Raw genomic sequence first — 22386 nt, 5'->3', positions numbered from 1 at the left:
ACAAAACAAAAAAACTGGAAATTGTTAAGGGTGAATAAGAAGGCTAGGGTAGAAGCCCAGGTGAGAGATGAGGGCTTGGTAGTACCAGAGACAGAGGTAGAGAGTTTTGGGTAATTTAGGAAACAAAGAAGTGTGAAAACCACAGGATGGGCAGTGAGGGAATCAGGTGCTATTATAAATAAGACCACTATTTCTGACCTGTGTAACTCAGTGACAGAAGAACTCGTGGTACTGTCCATTCAAATAAGGAACAGTTTCAGTGTGTGGGCATGTATGTGTGTGTATAAAGTGTGCTAGGTGACTGGTAGTGAATGGATGCAATGAGATCATAAACTAAGTTTAAAAAATACTGACCTTGTGGTGCTTTTGCGCATTCAAGTAGAAATGCTAAAGGTAGCTGCATATAGCGTTCTGAAGCTTAAAAGAGAATTCTGAATTGGAAATTTAAATTTGTGAATTATCAATTCAGTGGGCAGGAACTAGGTCATTGAGAGAACAGAGTAAAGAAAGCTTAAGGCTAAGCCTTAATAAACTACAATATTTAGGTAATAACTGAGAATGTGAGGTAAACTTCAAAGAAAAGCAAGTGGGAAGAAACAGGAGTCGGGGTAAAGCCAAAGGGAGAAGCAGCTCTAAGAAGGAAGGCATGGTCATAAGAACAACGGCTGCTTGGAGGGCATGTGACAGAAAGACTGAAAAACATCCACTGGCTTTAGCTACATGAAGATTACAGAGAATCTTCACAAGATCCATACTGGTGAATTGATGGGGGCAGAATCCAGTTTAGAGTGGGCTGACAAATGAGTAGGATGTAAAGCAATAGAGCTGTCAAATTAAGAGAGATCTTTTAAGAAATCTGGCTTTAAATGAGAGGAAAAAGGGTAGAGGCTAAGAGATGGAAGGTCAAGACAGGTGTTTGGTTTTCTATTTTACAGGGAGGGAAATATCTGCATATATATCAAAGCCAGTAGGAAAAATTAAGTTGAGAAGAAGATAAGGTTTCTGAGAGGGCTCCTACATTTTACCCAGAAGGCAAGAAGAAAGGATGGAAACAGATGTGAGTATATTCCACAGCAGAAAGATAAAAAAGTTATCATGTGATGGTATCTAAGATATGATAAAATAACAATGACCTCTCACTAGCTGAGCTAAAATTACATTTAAAAAGCTCTGATTTTCATTACATAGTCAATGCTGCTTTCATTTCTGGTATCTGAAGAGCTCTATGGTGACTTTCTGTTATTTCTAAACTTACCTGTTGACAAAGGGCTAAGGCCAGTTGCCTCAGGAAGCCTTTCTAGGAGTTTTCTCTGTACAATTGGTGTGCTATGAAGGCAAAGTGATTCACGTATCTCAGTTCTTGTCCTAACATTAATTGGGGATATCACTAGAGGCTCCTGGGGCTCAGCACAGGGGCTCTTCTGTACACCATCTTTTATGGGCTTTAATAAGTTCTCAATAGTCAGAGAATGTAGGTCCTCTACTGGTGAGGAGGGTCTGTCATCTCCATTTAATGTTTTGGAGTCTGGGGATGTTGCCTGTTGCCACGGGGGAATTGCTGGAGAATCAGGAGAGCTATAACTAATAAAATAGTCATCGTCATCATCCTGATCTTTCTCAGCATCACCTGCAGAAGCAACTAGTGGCAGCGTCTGACTTTCACTTGCAGTCTGATGGCATTCTGTGGTTGGCGCTTGTAAAGCAATCTGAGAATTGTCAACATCTTCCTTGGTATGTGCTGTAGTGGGGAGTATATGTGGAGTTGTACCCATTTTTGGAGGCGCTACAGGTCTGTCATCTGGATTAACTGAAGAGCTGAAGTCTTCAGCAGATTTTACAACTCCAGTTGGCTCCGTTTTAGACAGTTTCTTGGAACGTTCATATTCTTCTTTGGCTTGAAGCCATGCCTGAACCAGTTGTCGACTTGGGGCACATTTGCAAGGCATGATCACTATTTTTTTATCTTCAGCCATTTTATGGTTATTACTTGATCCTTTATTGACAACTGCTTGGCCATTGCGAGGGGGTGACCCAGGTCTTGGATTTTGAGTCATTGCTGAGAAGGCTGTTTTCCATAGACGAAGTCCTTCCAAAGAAAAGTCTCCCTCAAACTCAGCCAGATCATTTGGAAGTCGAGTTTCTACCATGAGAAGCCGTCCACCGATCTCCCTATAAACAACATATTTTAGAACAACTGTTTTGTCTCAAAGAAAAATTACCAAAATATTTAGCTCCTTAACTTAGAGATTTTTAAAAGTTCTTTTTGGAGTTTTAAAAATGCCTATTTCTTTCTTCCCTTTCCACATCCTATGCCCCAACCTCCACAAACATATATTTTATGCAGGTACATTCTATCTTTAGTCTCAATATGCTTTTTCTAACAGGTATATGACTACTAAATTAATTTCCTTTAGAAGGTATCATCAACACCAGGGAAAGTGTCCAATGAAGTCTTCTTTTCAAGGAGATGGTACAGACACATCCGATTCCTTTCCTCTATTCATCTTAAATAACTTTCCACTGTCACCATATAAGAATAAAAATGTTGGAAGAATTTATCATCAGAGACTATACCCCAGATTTTATCTATAACCTCTTTATACATTCTCTACTCTCTATGCAGCAGTCTAGCAAAGCCTGTCAGTTCAAACAAGTCTTTATACCCTGCCAAATTCCCTCAAACATTACAAAAGTCACTCACAATTGATGTAAACTACAGTAATTCTTTCTCCCCTTTACATGAAAAAGGTTAATACTAACGTAAGAACTTAGCAGTTGGCAGGGTGCACATAGGTTAAATGCTACTAATGTATGTGAAGGATCACTACGTAAAAGGAAACCTGGCTTAGTTTCTAATAGCTACTGTAAGTATTAAGCTAAATTTCCTTCTCTAACATATCCACAGGTCATGTATTTATGCCTTCTGCAGCAACATAATATTACTTTTTCTTCTTCATGGTATCTCTTTCATGAGTATGAAGATCATTCTTAGTTTCTTCAATTACTTCTTGTAGGGCATGATTTCCCAAATGACCTGGTCACTTTCTAGATAAAACTCAATGAACTGAATTCTTAATTTTTGATTGGAGCTGCAGGAACAGCACCAGAGTTACCACATTTCCTTTCCCCGACATGTGGAAAGATTCTAGCTCCTACTAGTTAACTCCATAATCAGGACTAGCACGTTCCCTGCACCTACCTTGCAGCTTTATGAAAAATTAGGAGAATTATTGTTATCGAAGGAAATGAGTACACATATGTGACTATACCCAACTCTAATATTAATAATACAGAGATCACAATGAAGTAAAAGATAAGCAAAAATTGCTGAGGTGTGGTAAGTTCAGCTTTCTTGGATATTGTCAGCAGCATGCTAACTGCTACAACTCATGCTGTAATATGTATCAAGAGCCTTAAATTTTCAGTCATCCTATTTTGAGTTTTAAATAAAGACTCCAAAATACAAGAAATGCTTTATGATGAAGGTATCACATAATTCTCTATAGTAGCCAAACAGAGAACAACGTTTCTGTCTAGCAATATGCACGTGATAGAATATTATGCAGTCATTTAAAATGACGCTTCAAGACAACCATAAATTTGGCAAATGTCTACATTATAATGGTGAGTGAATCAATTTCAACATAATATTGTGACTACAGTAAGAACACATCAATAAAACAAAATAAAAACTATACTTAAAAATGAAAACTTTATAAAATATTACAATGGTTGTTACTAAGTAGAGAAATGGTGTCATTTTTATTTCTTCTTTTCCTAAATTTTCTACAGTGAATACAGTTTTTAATTAGAAAACTCTGTATAGGGTACAAATTTCAAATATAATGACTATCATATCCTTTTATTTCAGCTGCAGAACAAGCACCAAAGTTGGACAACAATTAATAGTAACAGAGTAAATGGCTAGGACATGATAAGTTAACTAAGAATTAAGAAGATGTGCAAGGCTAAGGAAGAAAATACAGATGAAAAAATATACCATAATCACTACTGGTAAAGTTAAAGTCCCCAAAATGTTGGAAAAATGGCTAAGGAACATACGTTCATATATTCTGACAGTGAAATGAAGAGTTCCATTCATGTTAAAAAAAACCAAATGTGGGTACGAGGCACGAAAGAACAGCAAAACTATGTGCCAAGCAGTGCGGGGGTGAGGGAGGGTGAGGGATTTTCTAACTTTCACTTCAAATCCTTAGAGGAGGGAACTTCTACTCTGTATTTCTGATCACTTTTTCTCACCCCTTTCTTAAATGGACTCTTACAGAAATTACTGCTCATCTGCTGGGTAAAAAGCTTAGCAATTCACTGTCTCAGTAGGGTAAGGAACACAGTGCTGCTCAAGGTCAGTGAGCTGCCATACATGCAGTGTGGCCTCTTGCCTTTGCTGGCACATCCTATCTCCATCATTTAGATTAAGCAGGGTCTGCCTCAGCAGTCCTGGCACTTCCGCTCTGCTTCTGACTGGATGGCTGAAATGAACTGCCTCTCTCTGCAACTGATTAGGTAAACAGGATCAAAGACACAGAGGCAGGGCCAAAAGCCATCCCTTAAACTTCCTGGATTAAGCCTTGTCCCCCAATTTAGTTCTTATCAGGTATGTTCTACCTTGGTGATGCAGGCAGGACAGGATACCTACTTAACTACTAGTTTATAAATAGGCCAGGGCTGTGGTCTATTTATAAACCTTCACCTTTTGCTACTGGCTGTGTGTGTGCACGGATCTGTCTCTCTGTTTATCACTTTTCTGAAAAGATTCTTAAAAGAAGAGATGAGGGGAATCAAATTCCATCTTGTACCCCTAATAAATGTACGAACAACAGTAACAATATGAATGAAGATGCTGGCAATATGAAAAGAGAGTGTATGTAATAGAAACAACCTAAAATAATCTTCATTTAGAGAAATATCCTAAGAGTATTTAAAACATATGTATGCTTATTTTCAAACTTTTTTTTTAAAAAGTTCTTCTTAAAATTATGAAAGCTTACCACTTTAGAAATAAATACCATCTTTAAAATAATACTATAGAAGTATTATGATGTTCTTCTTGGCATCGTGTGATAGACAGTCTCTAATCCTTTAATGTTGATGCAGTGCAAAAAAACAGATCTGAGACCAACACTGATCAACTTAAATAAATTTCTCTGGGTACAACCATCCACCCAGTTTGTGAATTCTTTTAATATGTCCATAACTACAAAATTGTTTTCATAATGATATACTTACAAATACAGTATCACAGAGAAAGTAGTAGTCAGTTATCAAATTTTGTTACATACATTATAATGATTCAGAGTGACCCAAGGGGAAAAAGAATTTTGATTACCTGGGCTTTTCTGGTACATCAGAAGGATTACTGCAAAATGGTTCTTGGTAAATGGTTTCTGAAAGGTCATGATCCAACAAAGTTGCCATAATTTCTTCCCTACTTGGTGGGGACATAAGTGGTTTCAGAATGTGAGCAGTTCGAGGGGTAAAACTGCCATTTTTAGATTGCGAGGGTGAGCTGGTAGACCTTGGCGAACTATCCGGAGTTGGTGTCAACACATCAGTGTTTCTTGAAACATACAATTCTAAATCTTCAGAGGCTGCATCTACAAGTTCACCATCAGGGGAGGATAGTATTGTAGTAAAAGAAGTATTGACTGCATCAAGAGACTGCCCCATTTCTTTTCTGGTATGACTTTGAATCCAGTCTGAACTGCCCGGCTGTGAGAGGCTAAGAAACACTTCCTTGCTTATTGAATTCCTATTTAATCTGGATTTTTCATTTAGACAGTTCTCTGACTGCTGGATACAGAAAGTCTCCATAATTGAATTAGACCGAGATGTTAAAGGATGAAAGGTATTTTTCCACTGATTGTTGCGATGATTCTCATTGCTCTCTATGGCTGATTTCTCAAATAGTTCAGGACTTAGAGTACCAGATCGAATCCATGCAGTTGAGTCTGAGGCATGATGTTTGTCTTCATCACATTTCTGGTTATCATGACTTAAAAACTCAGTTTTTTCTACAGTTTGTCCTGGGAAAAGATCCTGAACTGCATCACTTAGAAACTTCTGAGGCAAATTCTGATCAGCTGGGACAAACTGACTTCCAGAATAAAAACTACAAAATCCAGTTTGACCTATTGTATTAATATCAAAATTATAATTATGTTCAGGGGACAAGCTATCTTCAAGTGAATAACAACTTTCAAAACCTGGATCTGAAAAGAAGATGGGACTATCATCTGACAGGGAGTTATCCAATTGGCCAGAGTTTTGTAAATTTAGAGAGTCTACTTTAAGAAGTTTGGGAATTTTTTCTTTAGGTTTTGTACTTCTGGGAGTTCGAGGTTTTCTTGGAGATGTTACTGATCGTGTTCGTTTAACTGATTTGTTATGCTCAAGGGAAACAGAGATATTTTTGTCTGGCTGCTGTTTATTAGATAACGGGTCTTGTATACTATTTGCATTTTGTGCTTTCTGTTGTCTTTTCTGCAACAATTCTTTTAGAACTGCCAGTCCAGACTGTCCTTCACCAAAGGCTGAAGGTGCTGACACATTTCGATTCCTACACTGAGAAAGTGCTTTGGTTTGTGAAACCGCTTCTGACAATGGCTTTTGCTTTATCCTTTCAGGTTTAAAGTTTGACATGTCTAAAATAAAACCCCTTTGTTTTTGCTCCCAAGCTATTTGTTTGATTGGGCTTCTCAAAGAAGTTACAAAGCAATTATTAGGCATCTGACTTTCCTCTGAAGCTGCATTTCCTGGAGAACAAGTTTCACTGTGCTTTGAACGTTCTGCCATGCACACAATCTGCTGCTGACTATCTTTGCAATGCAAAAAATTAGGGGCATACGTCTGGTCTGGCTTTGATTCTACGGAATTACGATATTCATTTAACTTTCCAAGAGATGACAAATAGCTTTTTTGTATATTTGCATTCTCTTCTATCTTTGGAGACATTATACCAGAAGACATCTGTGTATTCTGTGCTACCTGAGACAAATGGTTTGAAAGGTCAAATATATTTTTTTGAATCAAGCTTGATTCTTTTAGAGTAAACATACTATTTTGACAATGAGACCGCTGAACATTAATTTTTGAGATTGCAGGTCCTAAAGAACTACAAGCAACAGAAGAATTCAAATCATCTCGTGAACTGGGGAAGGCCTGCAAATCTATAGGTTTCTTGCTTTCTAGGAAAGAAGAAAAGCAGCCAGATAAATTCTGTTGTGCATGAATTCCAGTGGGGACAGGAGCAGAAAGAGGATGATCTATAGCAGAGCCCATTAATGACACATCTTTCTGTTTAAAAAGTAGTTGGGAGCCTCCAGAATTATCTGAGGTCTCGGGCACATTCTGATGTTTCAGCACAAACTGAACGTCAGGGCCAGCTTGAGATTTCAGTTTCTCATCCTTCAGTGTTACGTGCTTTCTTGGTGTACTTTTCTCATTTGTTTTTTGTTTCTGTTTTGCTCGTGGTTTCTTTTTTCCATCATCCACTAGTTTATTTGTCTGATTTCGTTTGTTCCTTTTCTTAGAAACTGTAGAGGGATTAACAAGCTTTGTTTTTGATTTCTTAACCTGCATTCTTGCTCGGCTATTTTTTCCTATACGGGAATTAACAGTCTTACTATTATATACGTTAGGACCCTTAAAAAGCATTGCTTCTTTATCGGCAGCAGCCATAATTTCTTCAGCTCTTGGATCTGTGGGAGACCAGCAGCGAGGTGGAGAAGAGTTTATGGGACTTGTGCTTCTCTCAGAAAGAAAACCTAGTTTAGACATAACATCACTATAATTTGAGTCACAGTCTTCGGTTTCAGCATTATAAGATGGTGAGGGAGGAGAAAGAATAGCATGTGACCGTTTTTTCCTGAAAGACAAAGTTCTTCTAATATTTTCACTATTTGTCCTTTGTTGTTTACCAGTTTTTTTCTTAGCAGACTTATGTTTTGATTTTCTTCTGTGACTTTTCTTTGGTGTTAATGGATAAATGGGATATTTGGTTGCAGGTGAGTCAGGAACTTTTGGCCAAAAATCCTTCAAAGGTGCAAGTTTTTTATACAGTTCCATTTTTTCCTCTGTTAATATTACTTGTTTTTCTTTAGAGTCTATTTTTCCTAGTTTCACAAGCATATTTTTCCTCCCTCTAAACCTATTAATAATAATGTACTTTATGATGACAGGGGGCAACTTTTTGGACATTTTTCTGCGTTTTCGAGATTTGAGAGTTCCATCTAAACTTTCACCAATTTCCATGGGATGAGGTAGGTTAATTTTTGAGTTGTGTGTTACAAAACTTGACTCACTATCTTCATTCTCATAATTTACCTTGCGTTTGGCTCTAAGGGTATATTTATTTCCATACAATCCAAAGGACTGCTCAGTTTCTAAGGTTCCTTCTCCAAAGTGACAGTCTACAAAACTGTCTGTAGATGTTTTATTTTCAAAAGTTCCACGGGTGACCTTAATTAAATCACTAGCCAATACATTATCTTTCTCAGAATTATTACTATTACAAGGATTATTTTGTATACAATTATCTTTTGAGGATCCAGTCTCAGCAGTTTTGGTAGAAGTCTCTTGATGACCTGCAAGCTTCTTTTTATTCATTTTTAACCGGGACTGTTTATTGCCAGGTTGTAGTTTATATGTGACAGGAGAGAGCTTTTGGGGCCTACTGAGACAATTAGAGAGAACAACACTGGGAAAAAACATATAATGTGCTGCTTGCTGGCTGAGGCTTGGTTTTTCTGTTTTATGTTCTTGAAATTCTTCATATCTAATTTTAAGTTTATTTAGTCCACTTTCATCAGCGATGCTATCAAGAGAATGCATCATAGTTCTATTTTCCCCTGAGCAAGACAGCAATTCACAATTTTCACTTAATGATGAAGGGAATAAATTATTGAGAGCTGTGCTGTTTCCTTTTTCATTTCCTTCAGAGGATAATTTACTCTTTGAATGATTTAAGTCAGAAAAGGTGAAAGAAGTTTTGCCCAATGCACTTTCATTAGTGTGACGGCTCATATGTAGAAAAGGGGCGTCCTTATCAATTTTTCTAATGTTTGTATACTTTCTACTTGGTATTTGTCTTGTAACGGGTGGAATACTGTCTTCATAATCAAAAGTACTACTTTCACAGGAAGATACTGGGAGGACATCTTTCTTACCACCCTCTTTATGAGAGTTTTCTGAATGGACAGAACTGCTTAAAGATCCAGGATATTTCATAGAGTAAGTGCTTTCATTTGTAAAAGAAGTGACTGAATGATCTAGACTTTTCTCTAGTTTGCTTGGCTGTGAAAGGTCTTCAATTAAATCTTCCTTGTTCAAAACATGGGAAGAAAGGGCACTTGTGTGTTTACACTGAAAGGTAATCTTAGCAGAAGATGGGGGTTCTAATGTAGCAGCATCTTTGTGAAAGATGGAAGGTTTTACTGATAGCTTGCTTGTTGCAATCACAGAAGAGTGGGTTCTAGAATTTTCATTGTTCAGTGGATTGTCTGAAATGAGGGAAAAAAGAATTTGCTTAACTTCAACTCTTCTAATTTTTAAAATATTTTCCTATATCATGATGCTATCACCATGAAAGAAATTATATGAAATTACATTTGTATGTTTAAAATAGTTAACTCAACAGAAAGGTTGTTTTTATCATTAGGATGATATCTCAATCTGAATAATCAAGAGATAGTTACATTTGACTATTAGTCATTATTTTGAACACATGCCTTTGATTGAAAACAGATGGTATCAATATTCATGCTTTTTGAGAGAATAAGGGGAAAAATCTCACTGCCTTGGAAAGTTTCCATAAAATAACACACATCTTTGCATTATCACTCTCTTTTTGCATTATCACTTTAAATAAGCTAAGCATATTTCTTATAGTTTTCTATGCTTAAATGTTACAATAAACTGATTGAAGTTTATAAAGCCCTAATCAATGATTAATAAAAGCTATCCTCTTAGAAATGAGAAAAGACATACTTTATCTACATTCTCTCAAAAGAAAACATCTTTGAGAAGGACAAAATCTAACAGTATTGTCATAGTCTCACTTAGCCAACTGTGTAGAGTGTGTGATTATATTTTTCAAAATCAAATATATTTCCAAACCCTAAATAACAAAATGCTCACAGCAGATTAGTTTACTTACCACTATTTTCATCGGCAGTTCCATCTAACTGAGGTATAGAAAGATTGGCTAGAAGCAAACTGTTATTACTCCATTCCATTTCTTCTTCTGAAGATGAATCTTCTTCTTCTGTTGAGCTTCTATGGGTATTTCTGCACAGTGATCTAGGGAATATTAAGATTCATCAGTGAGTATGAGCATTAGAAAAAAGCATCTCAGACTCAAATAATTTGCCTAATTTGACACTATAATAGTAAAACTGAACAAAGCAGATCTGAAAATTAAAACTTTAAAAAGAAAAGCAGATTTACTTTGCTTTGGTATCATGCCCCATCAAAAGTTACTGTAAATAGACTTTACAATCCCTTTCATGTAAGCTAGAAGATACCATCATTCCTATATTCATAGCTCCACAATATCCTGGATTACTATAGCTAGTTATGTTCTTCCTTATATTGTCCCCTTTATCTTATCATTAAATATACACATATAACAGCTTAGGTGAGTAATTTCTAAAAGGTGGCATCTTGGGATATTCTAAGAAGTCTCCACAGATATACAATTATTACATTATGATTGGAAAAAACAAAAAGACAGGCAAGGGGGTATTCAGGTCAGGGCTGAAAGAGAAAATAAAAGGGGTCAGATAGATAGGCTAGGAAGCAGTACAGGTATTGAGTCACTCCCAGCAGGAGCTATAAAATCAGGGTTACTGAGGAATGCAGATGGACTGTGAAGTCCAGATGGATACTCTCCTTAAGTTCTACCTCCTACAAATTTACATTTTTCACTAGATCATAGCTTGATATTTTCCCTTCCATCTGGATGGGCAAACTTACCTTCTACCCACACCTTTTTTGTTCACTTGTCTTGAAAATTTTACTTTATTATATGTAGAATAATTTCCTCATTAAACCTTTTCCAAATAACAATTATTAATGGCTCAAACTGTTAATAATTTTCTTCCTATATTATACAAAAATCTTTCATTTCTGCCTTTGTCCTGTGTAGCCATATGTAGCATATCTATGCCATGTTCCACATGATAACTTTTAAAATATTTGAAGGGACTTTTATCATTCGTTTCATAATTCTTTTCTAACTAGAGTAAACATTATCTATTCTTTCCACTGTTCTTTAAAAGTGACAGTGCTTGTTTATAATAGCCAGGACATGGAAACAACCTAGATGTCCATCAGCAGATGAATGGATAAGAAAGCTGTGGTACATATACACAATGGAGTATTAGTCAGCCATTAAAAAGAATACATTTGAATCAGTTCTAATGAGATGGATGAAACTGGAGCCAATTATACAGAGTGAAGTAAGCCAGAAAGAAAAACACCAATATAGTATACTGACACATATATATGGAATTTAGAAAGATGGTAATGATGACCCTGTATGCGAGACAGCAAAAGAGACACAGATGTATAGAACGGACTTTTGGACTCTGAGGGAGAAGGAGAGGGTGGGATGATTTGGGAGAATGGCATTGAAACACGTATACTATCATGTATCACAAAGTGCCAGTCTATGTTCGATACAGGATACAGGATGCTTGGGGCTGGTGCATGGGGATGATCCAGAGAGATGATATGGGGTGGGAGGGGGATTCAGGATTGGGAGCTTGTATACACCCATGGTGGATTCATGTCAATGTATGGCAAAACCAATACAGTATTGCAAAGTAAAATAAAGTAAAAATAAAAAAAAAAAATAAAAGTGACAGTGCTCACAAATCCTTCTAGTGTTCTTCCTCTTTACTTTCTCAGTATGCTTAAAATACGGTACCAGGGACAGAATATAATATCCAATATATGAGCAGAAATTAAATGACTCCCATTCTAGATACTAAACTTATATCAATCTTTCTCTAATATGCTTTTATAAATGTTCAAGATATTTTTCCAAGGTTAACCTCAGGGTGATTTTCACAGAAATGATCTAGTCAATGAATACACAAACATTAAATCATTATGGGATAAATGAGGCCTATTATTTTAAACATGTTGGCACTACTGGGAATAAGAAGATGGTGATTTTACAAGAATGTTATATATTTGAATGTGTATCTACCTAATATGGGCATGAAAATTTAAATAGCTAAACCAGGTACAGTCTAAGAAACTGTAGAAGAAATGCTAATAGATTGAAGGTAAGAATCAAAGGGACAGTATCAAAACAAAACAATGAAATAACAACAAAGACAAAAGAAAAATACATGGAAATAAGAAAAATGCTTCATTAATGCCACATGATCAATCAAATAAAAATATCAAATAGTTAACAAACTTTGCTGAAATATAAAAGAAGCAACCCAACGTATTACAGCAAGATTTCAATACATCAAATAAATACTCTAATTATTTTACCAATAAAATCCAAAATCTATCAGACTAATAAATGTTACCTCAGGTACATCTGGTAGTCAATAACTAAATTCACTATTTTGGCAATCATACACTACAGATTTACTGTGCTCTTAATAAAGTACAGTTTATGGCTTTCCCACAGAAACTGTTAAGTCTAGAATGAATTGTAGATCTACCTCGTCTATAATTGTGAAACTGACTGACTGAACAAAAAAACCTACACCTTATTAGGCATCATCTTTTCAGTTTCAAGATATTTTTGAATCTATATTCTGTCATCCAATGAATTATCAATTTCCAATGTTTCTGACAATCTCAATTCAATCAAGCATGACATTTGACACAAAGCAAGCATTTAAGTGGTTTTTGAATGCAAAATCATGCACGTTCCCTATGAACCCATCTAATCAGTCACTGCTACGATTCTTCTTATCTGTAAGGATGTTATGTAGGACTTTGTTAAACATCTGGCTAAAATTAAGACTCAACTGACTATTGCATTTCCCTAAGTAACCATATTTTGAAAAGATATAAAGACAGTAGAGCATGAGTTGACCTCATAAAGGGTCTTCATATTTTCTGCTTCCCTTTGTAAATGCCCATGAAGTGTTCATTTAATGATCATAATTATCACTCCTATTACAGGGGAGCAGAACTAGAAGCAAGCCAACCAGTTAAGAAAGTGGTTTGCTTTCCAGATAAATAATAAAACTGCCCAAACTAGGTAAGTTCAACAACAGATAGAGATGTACAGAAAGGCAAGTTAAATATGAGATTGGGGTCATATTTAAAATTTTGGAACATTTAAAGAGATTAAACCTAACTTTATTTTTTTCATTATTGAGATATAATTGACACAAACGACTATGAATTTTTGATGCACAGCATAAAGGTTTGACTTACATACACTGTGAAATGATTACCACAATAGTTTTAGCTAATAGCCATCATCTCAAACTCATTCTACGAGGCCACCAGGATCATGATACAAAAACTAAACCACATAAAAAGAAAATTACAGGCTAGTATTACTAATAAAAATAGATTCAAAAATCCTCAATAAAATACTTACAAACTGACTGCAGCAATACATCGAATACCATACACCACGTTCAAGTAAGATTTACCCCAGGAATGCAAGGATTTTTCAGTATTCACAAGTCAATGTGATACACCACATTAACAAATTGAAGAATAAAGACTATCTGATCATATCAACAGATGCAGAAAAAAGCTTTTGATAAAAGCTTTTATAAAATTTAATATCCATTTATGATAGAAACTCTAGAAAATGGGCATAGAGGGAACATCATCAGTTCAGTCACTCAGTCATGTCCAACTCTTTGCCACCTCATAGACTGCAGCATGCCGGGCCTCCCTGTCCATCACCAGCTCCCAGAGTTTACTCAAACTTATGTCCATTGAGTTGGTGATGTCATCCAACCATCTCATCCTCTGTCGTTCCCTTCTCCCGCCTTCAATCTCTCCCAGTTTCAGGGTCTTTTCAAATGAGTCAGTTCTTTGCATCAGGTGGCTAAAGTACTGGAGTTTCAGTTTCAGCATCAGTCCTTCCAATGAATATTCAGGACTGACTTCCTTTAGGATGGACTGGTTGGATCTCTTTGCAGTCCAAGGGACTCTCAAGAGTCTTCTCCAACACCACAGTTCAAAAGCATTAATTCTTCGGCACTCAGCTTTCTTCACAGTCCAACTCTCATATCCATACATGATTTCTGGAAAAAGCACAGCTTTGACTAGACAGACCTTTGTTGGCAAAGTAATGTCTCTGCTTTTTAATACACTGTCTAGGTTCATCATAACTTTTCTTCCGAGTAAGTGTCTTTTAATTTCACAGCTGCAATCATCATCTGCAGTGATTTTGGAGCCTGAAAAAATAGCCTGTCACTGTTTTCCCATCTGTTTGCCATGAAGTGATAGGACCAGATGCCATGATCTTCGTTTTCTGAATGTTGAGCTTTAAGCCAACTTCTTCACTCTCCTCTTTCACTTTCATCAAAAGGCTTTTTAGCTCCTCTTCACTTTCTGCCATAAGGGTGGTGTCATCTGTATATCCGAGGTGATTGATATTTCTCCCGGCAATCTGGACTCCAGCTTGTGTTTCTTCCAGTCCAGCGTTTCTCATGATGTACTCTGCATATAAGTCAAATAAGCAGGGTGACAGGATACAGCCTTGATGTACTCCTTTTCCTATTTGGAACCAGTCTGTTGTTCCATGTCCAGTTCTAACTGTTGCTTCCTGACCTGCATACAGATTTCTCAAGAGGCAGGTCAGGTGGTCTGGTATTCCCATCTCTTTCAGAATTTTCCAGAGTTTGTTGTAGTCCAGAGGGAACATACCTCAATGTAATACAAGCCATTCATGACAAACCCACACCTAATACCATACACAATGATGAAAAGCTGAAAGTATTTCCTCCAAGATCAGGAACAAGACAAGGATGCCCATTCTTGACACTTTTATTCAACATAGTTTTGGAAGTCTCAGCCACAACAATCAGAGAAGAAAAATAAAAAGAATTCAAATTGCAAAAGAATTAAAACTCAGTGTATGCAGATGATGTGATGTTACATACAGAAAATCCTAGAGACACCACCAAAACCTACTAGAGCTCATCAATGAATGTGGTAAAGTTGCTGGGTACAAAATTAATATAAAGAAATTTGCTGCATCTCCATACAACTGACAACAAAATATCAGAAAGTGGGCTTTCTTTTTTCATTTTCTGAGATAAGGAGGCACTTCTATTTTGTCCCACTTAGGACACACATATTGTGTATATAAACAGATGATTTCTAAGTTAGGTGTACGGGGAGAGCGTGAATTTAAGCAAGGTGGTCAAAAGACACAAACTTCTAGTTATAAGATAAATAAGACTAGGTAATATAATGTACAACACAGTGACTATAGTTACCATTACTGCATGACATATATGAAAGAGGGTAAATCATAACAGTTCAAATTACAAGGAAATAATCCCCCATTTTTTGTTTTGTTTCCTTTGTATTAGAGGATAATTGCTTTACAATATTGTGTTGGCCTCTGCCATCCATCAACATGAATCACCCACAGGTCTACAAATGTCCCCTCACTTCTGAACCCCCTCCCATCTCCTATCTCAGCCCACCCCTCTAGGTTGTCACAGAGCACTGGGTTGAGCTCCCTGTGTCACACAGCAAATTCCCACTTGCTATCTATTTTACACATGGCAATGTATAGACTTCCACGTTATTGTCTCAATTCCTCCCACTCTCTCTTTCCTCCACTGTATCCATAAGTCCGTTCTCTATGTCTGCATCTCCACTGCTTCCTTACAAATAGGTTCATCAGTGCCATCCTTCTGCATTCCATACGCATATCCCCTATTTCTTTTTATCGTATCTACGAGATGATAACTAAAACTACTGTGGTAATCATTTCACAATATACATAAATCAAATCTTTACGCTGTACATCAAAAACTCATACAGTGATGTATGTCTTATACCTCAGTAATAATGGGGGGAAAGTTAGGTTTAATCTTTTTAAATGTACCAAAATTTCATTTCACTTGGAATATGAAGTTTATTCTACATTAGAAACAAGGCACTATTTAAAAGAGATTTAAGTCAATTTAGTTTATAAGGTGCTTTTTATTATGAATAACAGTAAGAATTTCTGATTAAAGAACACTGATAATGACAGAAAGTTATTAATTAAAGGAACTGAAATAACTAAAAAGTTACCTCTTTTTGGCACAATGTTCTTCAATATTGCTATCCCATCTCTGAGACATTACCAAACTAAGCTCCATTTCTTCTTTTTCAATCTGTGGTTCATTTTCTTCATCATCGCTATTTTGAGGATTTTTACTGTTTCCAAAGGGACGACATGGTGATGGCATCCTATTTCTTCCCCTGTGATATCCGTCATTTTCCAAACCAGCAAGAAGATGTACCAGAGCCTCATCAGGACTACTGTCCACTACAAAACAAGTAAAGCATCGCCAACAAATAACTTAAATTTTCTAAATAATTCAGATCAATTATATATAAAACATTAAGAACCATATATGCTGGCACATGCTGAAAGAATGCAGCTGGTACAGAGATTTATGTATTGATATAGTTCTTCCATCAAAGTGTGACCCTTGGACCACCTGTACTAGAATGATTTTGTGTTCTAATTAAGAAGAAAATTCTTAAGACACCATCTCACATCTACTGAATTAGAATTTCTGAGGCAAGGCTCAGGAATTTGCATGTTAACAAGCTGCTCAAGCTCTTACTGCTTAAGTAAGGCTGAGGAGCACTAAATGAAATATAATCACAAATGATTATAATAAATATATAAAAAATATATGAATTAATGCTAAGTGAAACATGTGAACACCTTATCCCTCATTTGAGATTTATTTAGCTCACAGGATAACCAAACAAAACCTGTAATTGAAAAACACAGGAGAGCTTTACAAGTGATTAATAGCATTACTTCCTGAAGACCACCACTGAGATATCACATCATATGTACTAGGTTTGCTAAAATCAAAGACAGATAATAACAAGTGTTGACAACATGTGAAAAAATTGGAGCCCTCATATACTGCTGGTCAAACTGTACAATGGTGCAGCTGCTCTGGGGGAAAAAAGTTTGGCAGTTTATTAAAATGTTAAACACAGAGTTACCAGGAGACCCAGTAATTCCATTTGTAGGTATATACCCCAAAGAAGTGAAAACATGTGTCCACACGAACACCTATACATGAATAATCATAGCTGCATTACTCACAATAGACAAAACAGTGGAAACAACTCAAATATCCATCAACTGAAGCACAGAGAAATGAAATATGGTTTATATCCATATGATACAACATTATTCAGTAGTAAAAAGAAATGAAGCACTGATATATACCTCAACATGAAAACATATATACCTTAAAAACATTATGCTTAGTGAAAAGAATACAGAAACAAAGGTTATATGATTCCATTTATATGAAATGCCCAATATAGGTAAATCCAGCAAAAGAGAAAACAGATTAGAAGTTGCCAGAGGCTAAGAGGAGGGAAGAGAAGGGACTACAAATGGGTATGGGGTTTCTTTTTTAGAGTGATAAAAATGTTCTGTGATCAGAGAGTGAAAATGATTGCATAACTACATGAAATGCTGACAACCACTGAACTGTACAAGTTAGAAGGTTAGTTTTACAAAATGTGAATTGCATCCCATTTAAAGTTATTATCTAAAAAAAATCATAAAGAAGGAGGCTGTTCCAATCTAGTACACAACCTTTTTCTCTGTAAAATATAATAGTTTAGTAAATGGGGAAAGTTTCAGGTTTTCTTTGTTGACAGTGAAGAAACTAGTTCATCATGCTACCAAATAAAAGGCAAAATTCAAGATATTTGCTTACAGAGGCTATTTTGGCAAAAACCCATTTCTTAAACCTATATTGCAGTCTATTTTTCCTGACATACTTTTTAAAAAGTTAATATTAGCAAATGATTTATATATATTTGACTCAGATCTTTGACTAACATTGCGACTGTATTTTGTGCAACTTTAGATAAGTGAAAATTATATCAGCTGGTGATACATTTTATTTACTTAGTATGATGAAATAAGAATACACCTTTCTCTTTTTCAATTTCTTTAACTGTCTTTTTATAACTAAAATATAATTTAGGCATATAACATTTATTTACTCAGAGAAATAGAACATTTTATTTATAAACTTCAAATTAATTTTTAGATGTGGTCTTTGGAGCATTTCTTTCTATATATGTCATGTCATTCATTTAAAAAAGAAAAAAGTTACCTACCTCCACATAAAATGTTCTTGAAATATGACTGTGTACAGTAATTTTGATATTGTCCCTAGTCAATGAATTAATCTTCCACTCAAATGAAAATGTAAATAACGGAGAGAAGATACTATGGAGGGGTAGGATCACATTTAAAGCTATACCTCATTTGATATAGTAAGAATGGAAAAACAAAGTGAGCAAGAAACATAAAATCATTTTACCAAGCAAAACAAGATGCAGGAAGTTCAGTGATATTTCACTTTTTGCAATGAAAATTTAAAAACATTTCTGAAAAAGATATCAGTAATTTAGAGTAAATTACTGAAATGAAATCTAGTAAATGGCTTATAATATTAATGAAAATGCATTTATGGAAATGTAAAGATACTCAGAAATAACTGTTATATCCTATGCTAGTCAAGAATTAATAGCTTGAAAGGTGTTGTCCAGGGAAATTTCTGAGACTTATTAAGAAAGAATCAATCATGGTATTTTATTAATGTACTTAACTTTGAAGAATTTTAATTCAAAATAAACACATTTCTCCTTAAAGCAATACAGTTCTCTTCCAACCAAAGTGAAGTTAAGAAAAAGAGAATTATTTTCTTTTCCAACTATTTAACAGAAAAAGCTGTATGGAAAACAAAAACAGAAACTACACTTCTCAATGCAAGATTTCATTCTATACTGAGTAAGAATTTATTCAACATGCAACTTTAACCTCTTCAAATAAAAGAAAAAATACTACCTGATATGTGCACTTTTGTTGATTTAACATACTGAAAATTTATGACAGAATAGTTGCTTACAGAAAACTGTTGACTCACTCAGTCTCTGGGTCAAAGGCTGAAAAGTCTGACTGTTTTCCATGAGGTTCAAAATCGCTTCTTCATTAATAAGAGCTTCCTCCACTTTGGGTCTAGTGTGACCTTAAGAAGACAAAGAATACAAAAACATTAAAGTAAATGACCTAAATCTGAAATTGCTTACAATTTGTTTAAATCAGAAAACATTACAATGTAAACCTATTTAAAATTTTGAAGTGTTAGTGATATGTTAAATAAAAACATAATAAACTTAATGAAAGCCACAGGAAATCTAACCAGTCACACAGATAAAAAAACAAAACCCTGAAACTGTGATCACTAAATGTTTACAATCTCCTCACTAAATCAAGTATCTAGTTTGTACAGTTATATTACCCTGATAAAGTCATTGCACATTAAAATCTGTAAACAAGTTCTCAGAGGGAAGTTCATAGTGATATAGGCCTTCTTTAAGGAAAAAAAAAGTTGAAATAAGCAATCTAATCCACCACCTAAAAGAACTGGAAAAAGAAGAACAAACAAAACCTAAAGTCAGCAGAAGGAAGGAGGTAATAAAGATGAGGGAGGGAATAAATAGAGATTCAAAAAACTAGGAAAAAAAAAAACAATGAAACTAACCACTGGTTCTTTGAAAGGGTAAACAAAATTGACAAACCTCTGGCCAGGCTCACCAAGAAAAAAAGAGAGAAGATCCAAATAAAGTAAGAAATCAAAGAGGAGAAATCACAACTGATACCACAGAAACACAAAAAACTGTAAGACAATACCATGAACAATTAGACAATCTAGAAGAAATGGATAACTTTGTAGAAACATACAGCTCTCCAAAACTGAATCTAGAAGAAATAGATCTTAAACAGACCAACCAATCACTAGAAATGAAACAGAATCTGTAATTAAAAAAAAAAAAACAACTCCTTACAAACAAAAGTCCAGAACCAGATGGTTTCACAGGCGAATTCTACCAACCATACAAAGAACTTATACTAATTTTTCTCAGACTCTTCCAGAAGACTGAAGAGGAAGGGACACTTCCAAAGATAGGCTCTGAAGCCACCACTACCCTGATACCAAAACCACACAAAGACACTATCAAAAAAAACACAAAAATTATGGGCAGTATCTTTGATGAATATAGATATACAAACAAAATATGAGAAAACTGAATCCAGCAACACTTAGAAAGATCATATACCATGAACAATAAGATTCATCCCAGGGTCAAAAGTATGGTTCAACATACATAAATCAGTCAATATGATCTACCACATCAAAAGCGAAGAAAAGATAATAATCATATGATCATCTTAATAGATGCAGAAAAAAGTATCTGATAAAATTCAACATCCCTTCATGATTAAAACCCTTACAAAAGTGAGTATAGAGGAAACATACTTTAACATACTAAAAGCTATCTATGACACATACACAGCCAATATAGTACTCAATGGTGAAAAGCTGAAAGCCTTCCACCTAAAATTTGGAACAAGACAAGGATGCCGACCCTCACTTCCCTTCAACACAGTATTGGAAGTTCTAGCAACACCAATCAGACAAGAAAAAGAAAAGGTATTCAAATTGGTAGGAAGAGATAAAACTGTCATTATCTGTAGATGGTATGACATGATATATAGTAAACCCTAGACTCTATACACAAACTACAAGAACTGATAAACACAGCAAGGTAGGAGGATACAAGATTAACATACAGAAACTTCTTGCATTTCTTTACACTAACAATGAAATATCAGAAAGAGAATGTAAACGAATGTCCCTTTTAAAATCACATTAAAAAGTAAAATACTTAGGAATAAACCTCACCAAGGAGGTTAAAGATTTATATGTTGAAAACTATAAAACATTAATAAAGGAAACTGAAGATAAAGAAATGGGAAGATATTCCATGCTCTTGGATTATAAAAATTAAATCTGTTAAAATGGTCAAGTAGCCCAAAGCAATCAATATATTTAATGCAATACCTATCAAAATACCCATGACTTTTTCTCAGAACCAGAATAAGCCTAAAATTTATACTTTGGATATAGATTCTGAATCTCCTAAAAAATCCAGAATTGCCAAAGCAATCCTGAAGAAAAAAAAAACAAAGCAGGAGGTATAACTCACCCAGACTTCAGACAATATTACAAAACTACTGTAATCAAAACAGCATGATATTGGCAGAAGAACAGACATATGGATTAATGAAACAGAATACAGAGCTCAGAAATAAACCCACACACGTTTCCCCACAGGGACCACTCTGTTCCCCACCTGGACTACTCTGTTCCCCACGTGGATACTATTTTTCTGCTTCTGATATTCAGACTTGAAAATCAATGTTTTCAACCCAGGACATAGCTAGAGTGTTCAATCAAGATGAAAGAACAAAGAAGAAAACTACGAAAAAACAGGTCATCCCAAAGCAAAAAAAAAAAAACACCCTAAACTGAGATCAGTGAAAACAAAGCAGGTTTTAAAACTAATTACAAAATAGATAAGACTGACAAGAATGATCCCAACAAAAGAGAGAAAGAGTAAATAAATTACATTAGAAATAAAAGGAGAAGTGCTAAAGGTAAAAGAGAGATATTAAAGGGACACTATGAGCAACTTGATACCAAAAATATGGAAAACTCAGATCAAATGGGTAGTTTCTTAGGAAAAATATATAAACTCTGATTCAAACAAATAAAAAACTTGAGTAAACCTGTAACAATTAAGGAAGATAAATTAATAGTTTAAAATCCACATCCTTTATTTCTCCCATGGACTCCAGGCTCCTCTGTCCATGGAATTCTCCAGGCAAGAATACAGGAGTGTAGCCATTCCCTCTCCAGGGGATCTTCCTGACCCAGGGATCAAACCTGGGTCTGATGCTTTGCAGGAAGATTCTTTACCATCTGAGCCACAAGGGAAGCCCTGACTACCCTCACCCTCACATAAAAATCAAGCCACAAAAAAACCTGTTTAAGTCTGAATGGTTTTACAGATGAGATGTATCAAATCTCTAAAAATAGACTATATCAATCCAATAAAAATTCTTGAAAGGAGAGGTGAAAAACAGGAAAAGCTCTACAATGCATTTAATGGAATTAAAGTATGAATACGTCTCAATTCCTGGAAGAAAAAAAAAAACCCTAAACAAAATTATTAGCAAAGTAAATACAGCAATGCTTAAAAAAACACACATTATGACAAACAAGGATTTGTTTCAGGAGGGCA

General features: G+C 35.3%; 1 protein-coding gene across 4 annotated transcripts in view; it reads right to left on the bottom strand.

Moving 5' to 3' along the window:
• Nucleotides 1-22386, bottom strand: part of REV3L (REV3 like, DNA directed polymerase zeta catalytic subunit) — a 175300-nt gene that overhangs the window by 65403 nt on the left and 87511 nt on the right. For 3 of the 4 annotated variants that reach the window (XM_018053062.1, XM_018053060.1, XM_018053063.1), the window contains 5 exons: nucleotides 19146-19265; nucleotides 16273-16510; nucleotides 10175-10317; nucleotides 5348-9518; nucleotides 1256-2169 (listed from right to left, as the gene is read on the bottom strand). In XM_018053062.1, the coding sequence (XP_017908551.1) occupies nucleotides 1256-2169; nucleotides 5348-9518; nucleotides 10175-10317; nucleotides 16273-16510; nucleotides 19146-19265 (5586 nt within the window). The remainder of the gene's footprint in view (nucleotides 1-1255; nucleotides 2170-5347; nucleotides 9519-10174; nucleotides 10318-16272; nucleotides 16511-19145; nucleotides 19266-22386) is intronic. The other variant, XM_018053061.1, reaches the window with a different exon arrangement.

This window comes from Capra hircus, chromosome 9 (genome assembly GCF_001704415.2).
Source record: "Capra hircus breed San Clemente chromosome 9, ASM170441v1, whole genome shotgun sequence".
NCBI classification, from domain to species: Eukaryota; Metazoa; Chordata; class Mammalia; order Artiodactyla; family Bovidae; genus Capra; species Capra hircus.
This window is presented reverse-complemented; position numbering and strand designations above follow the sequence as displayed.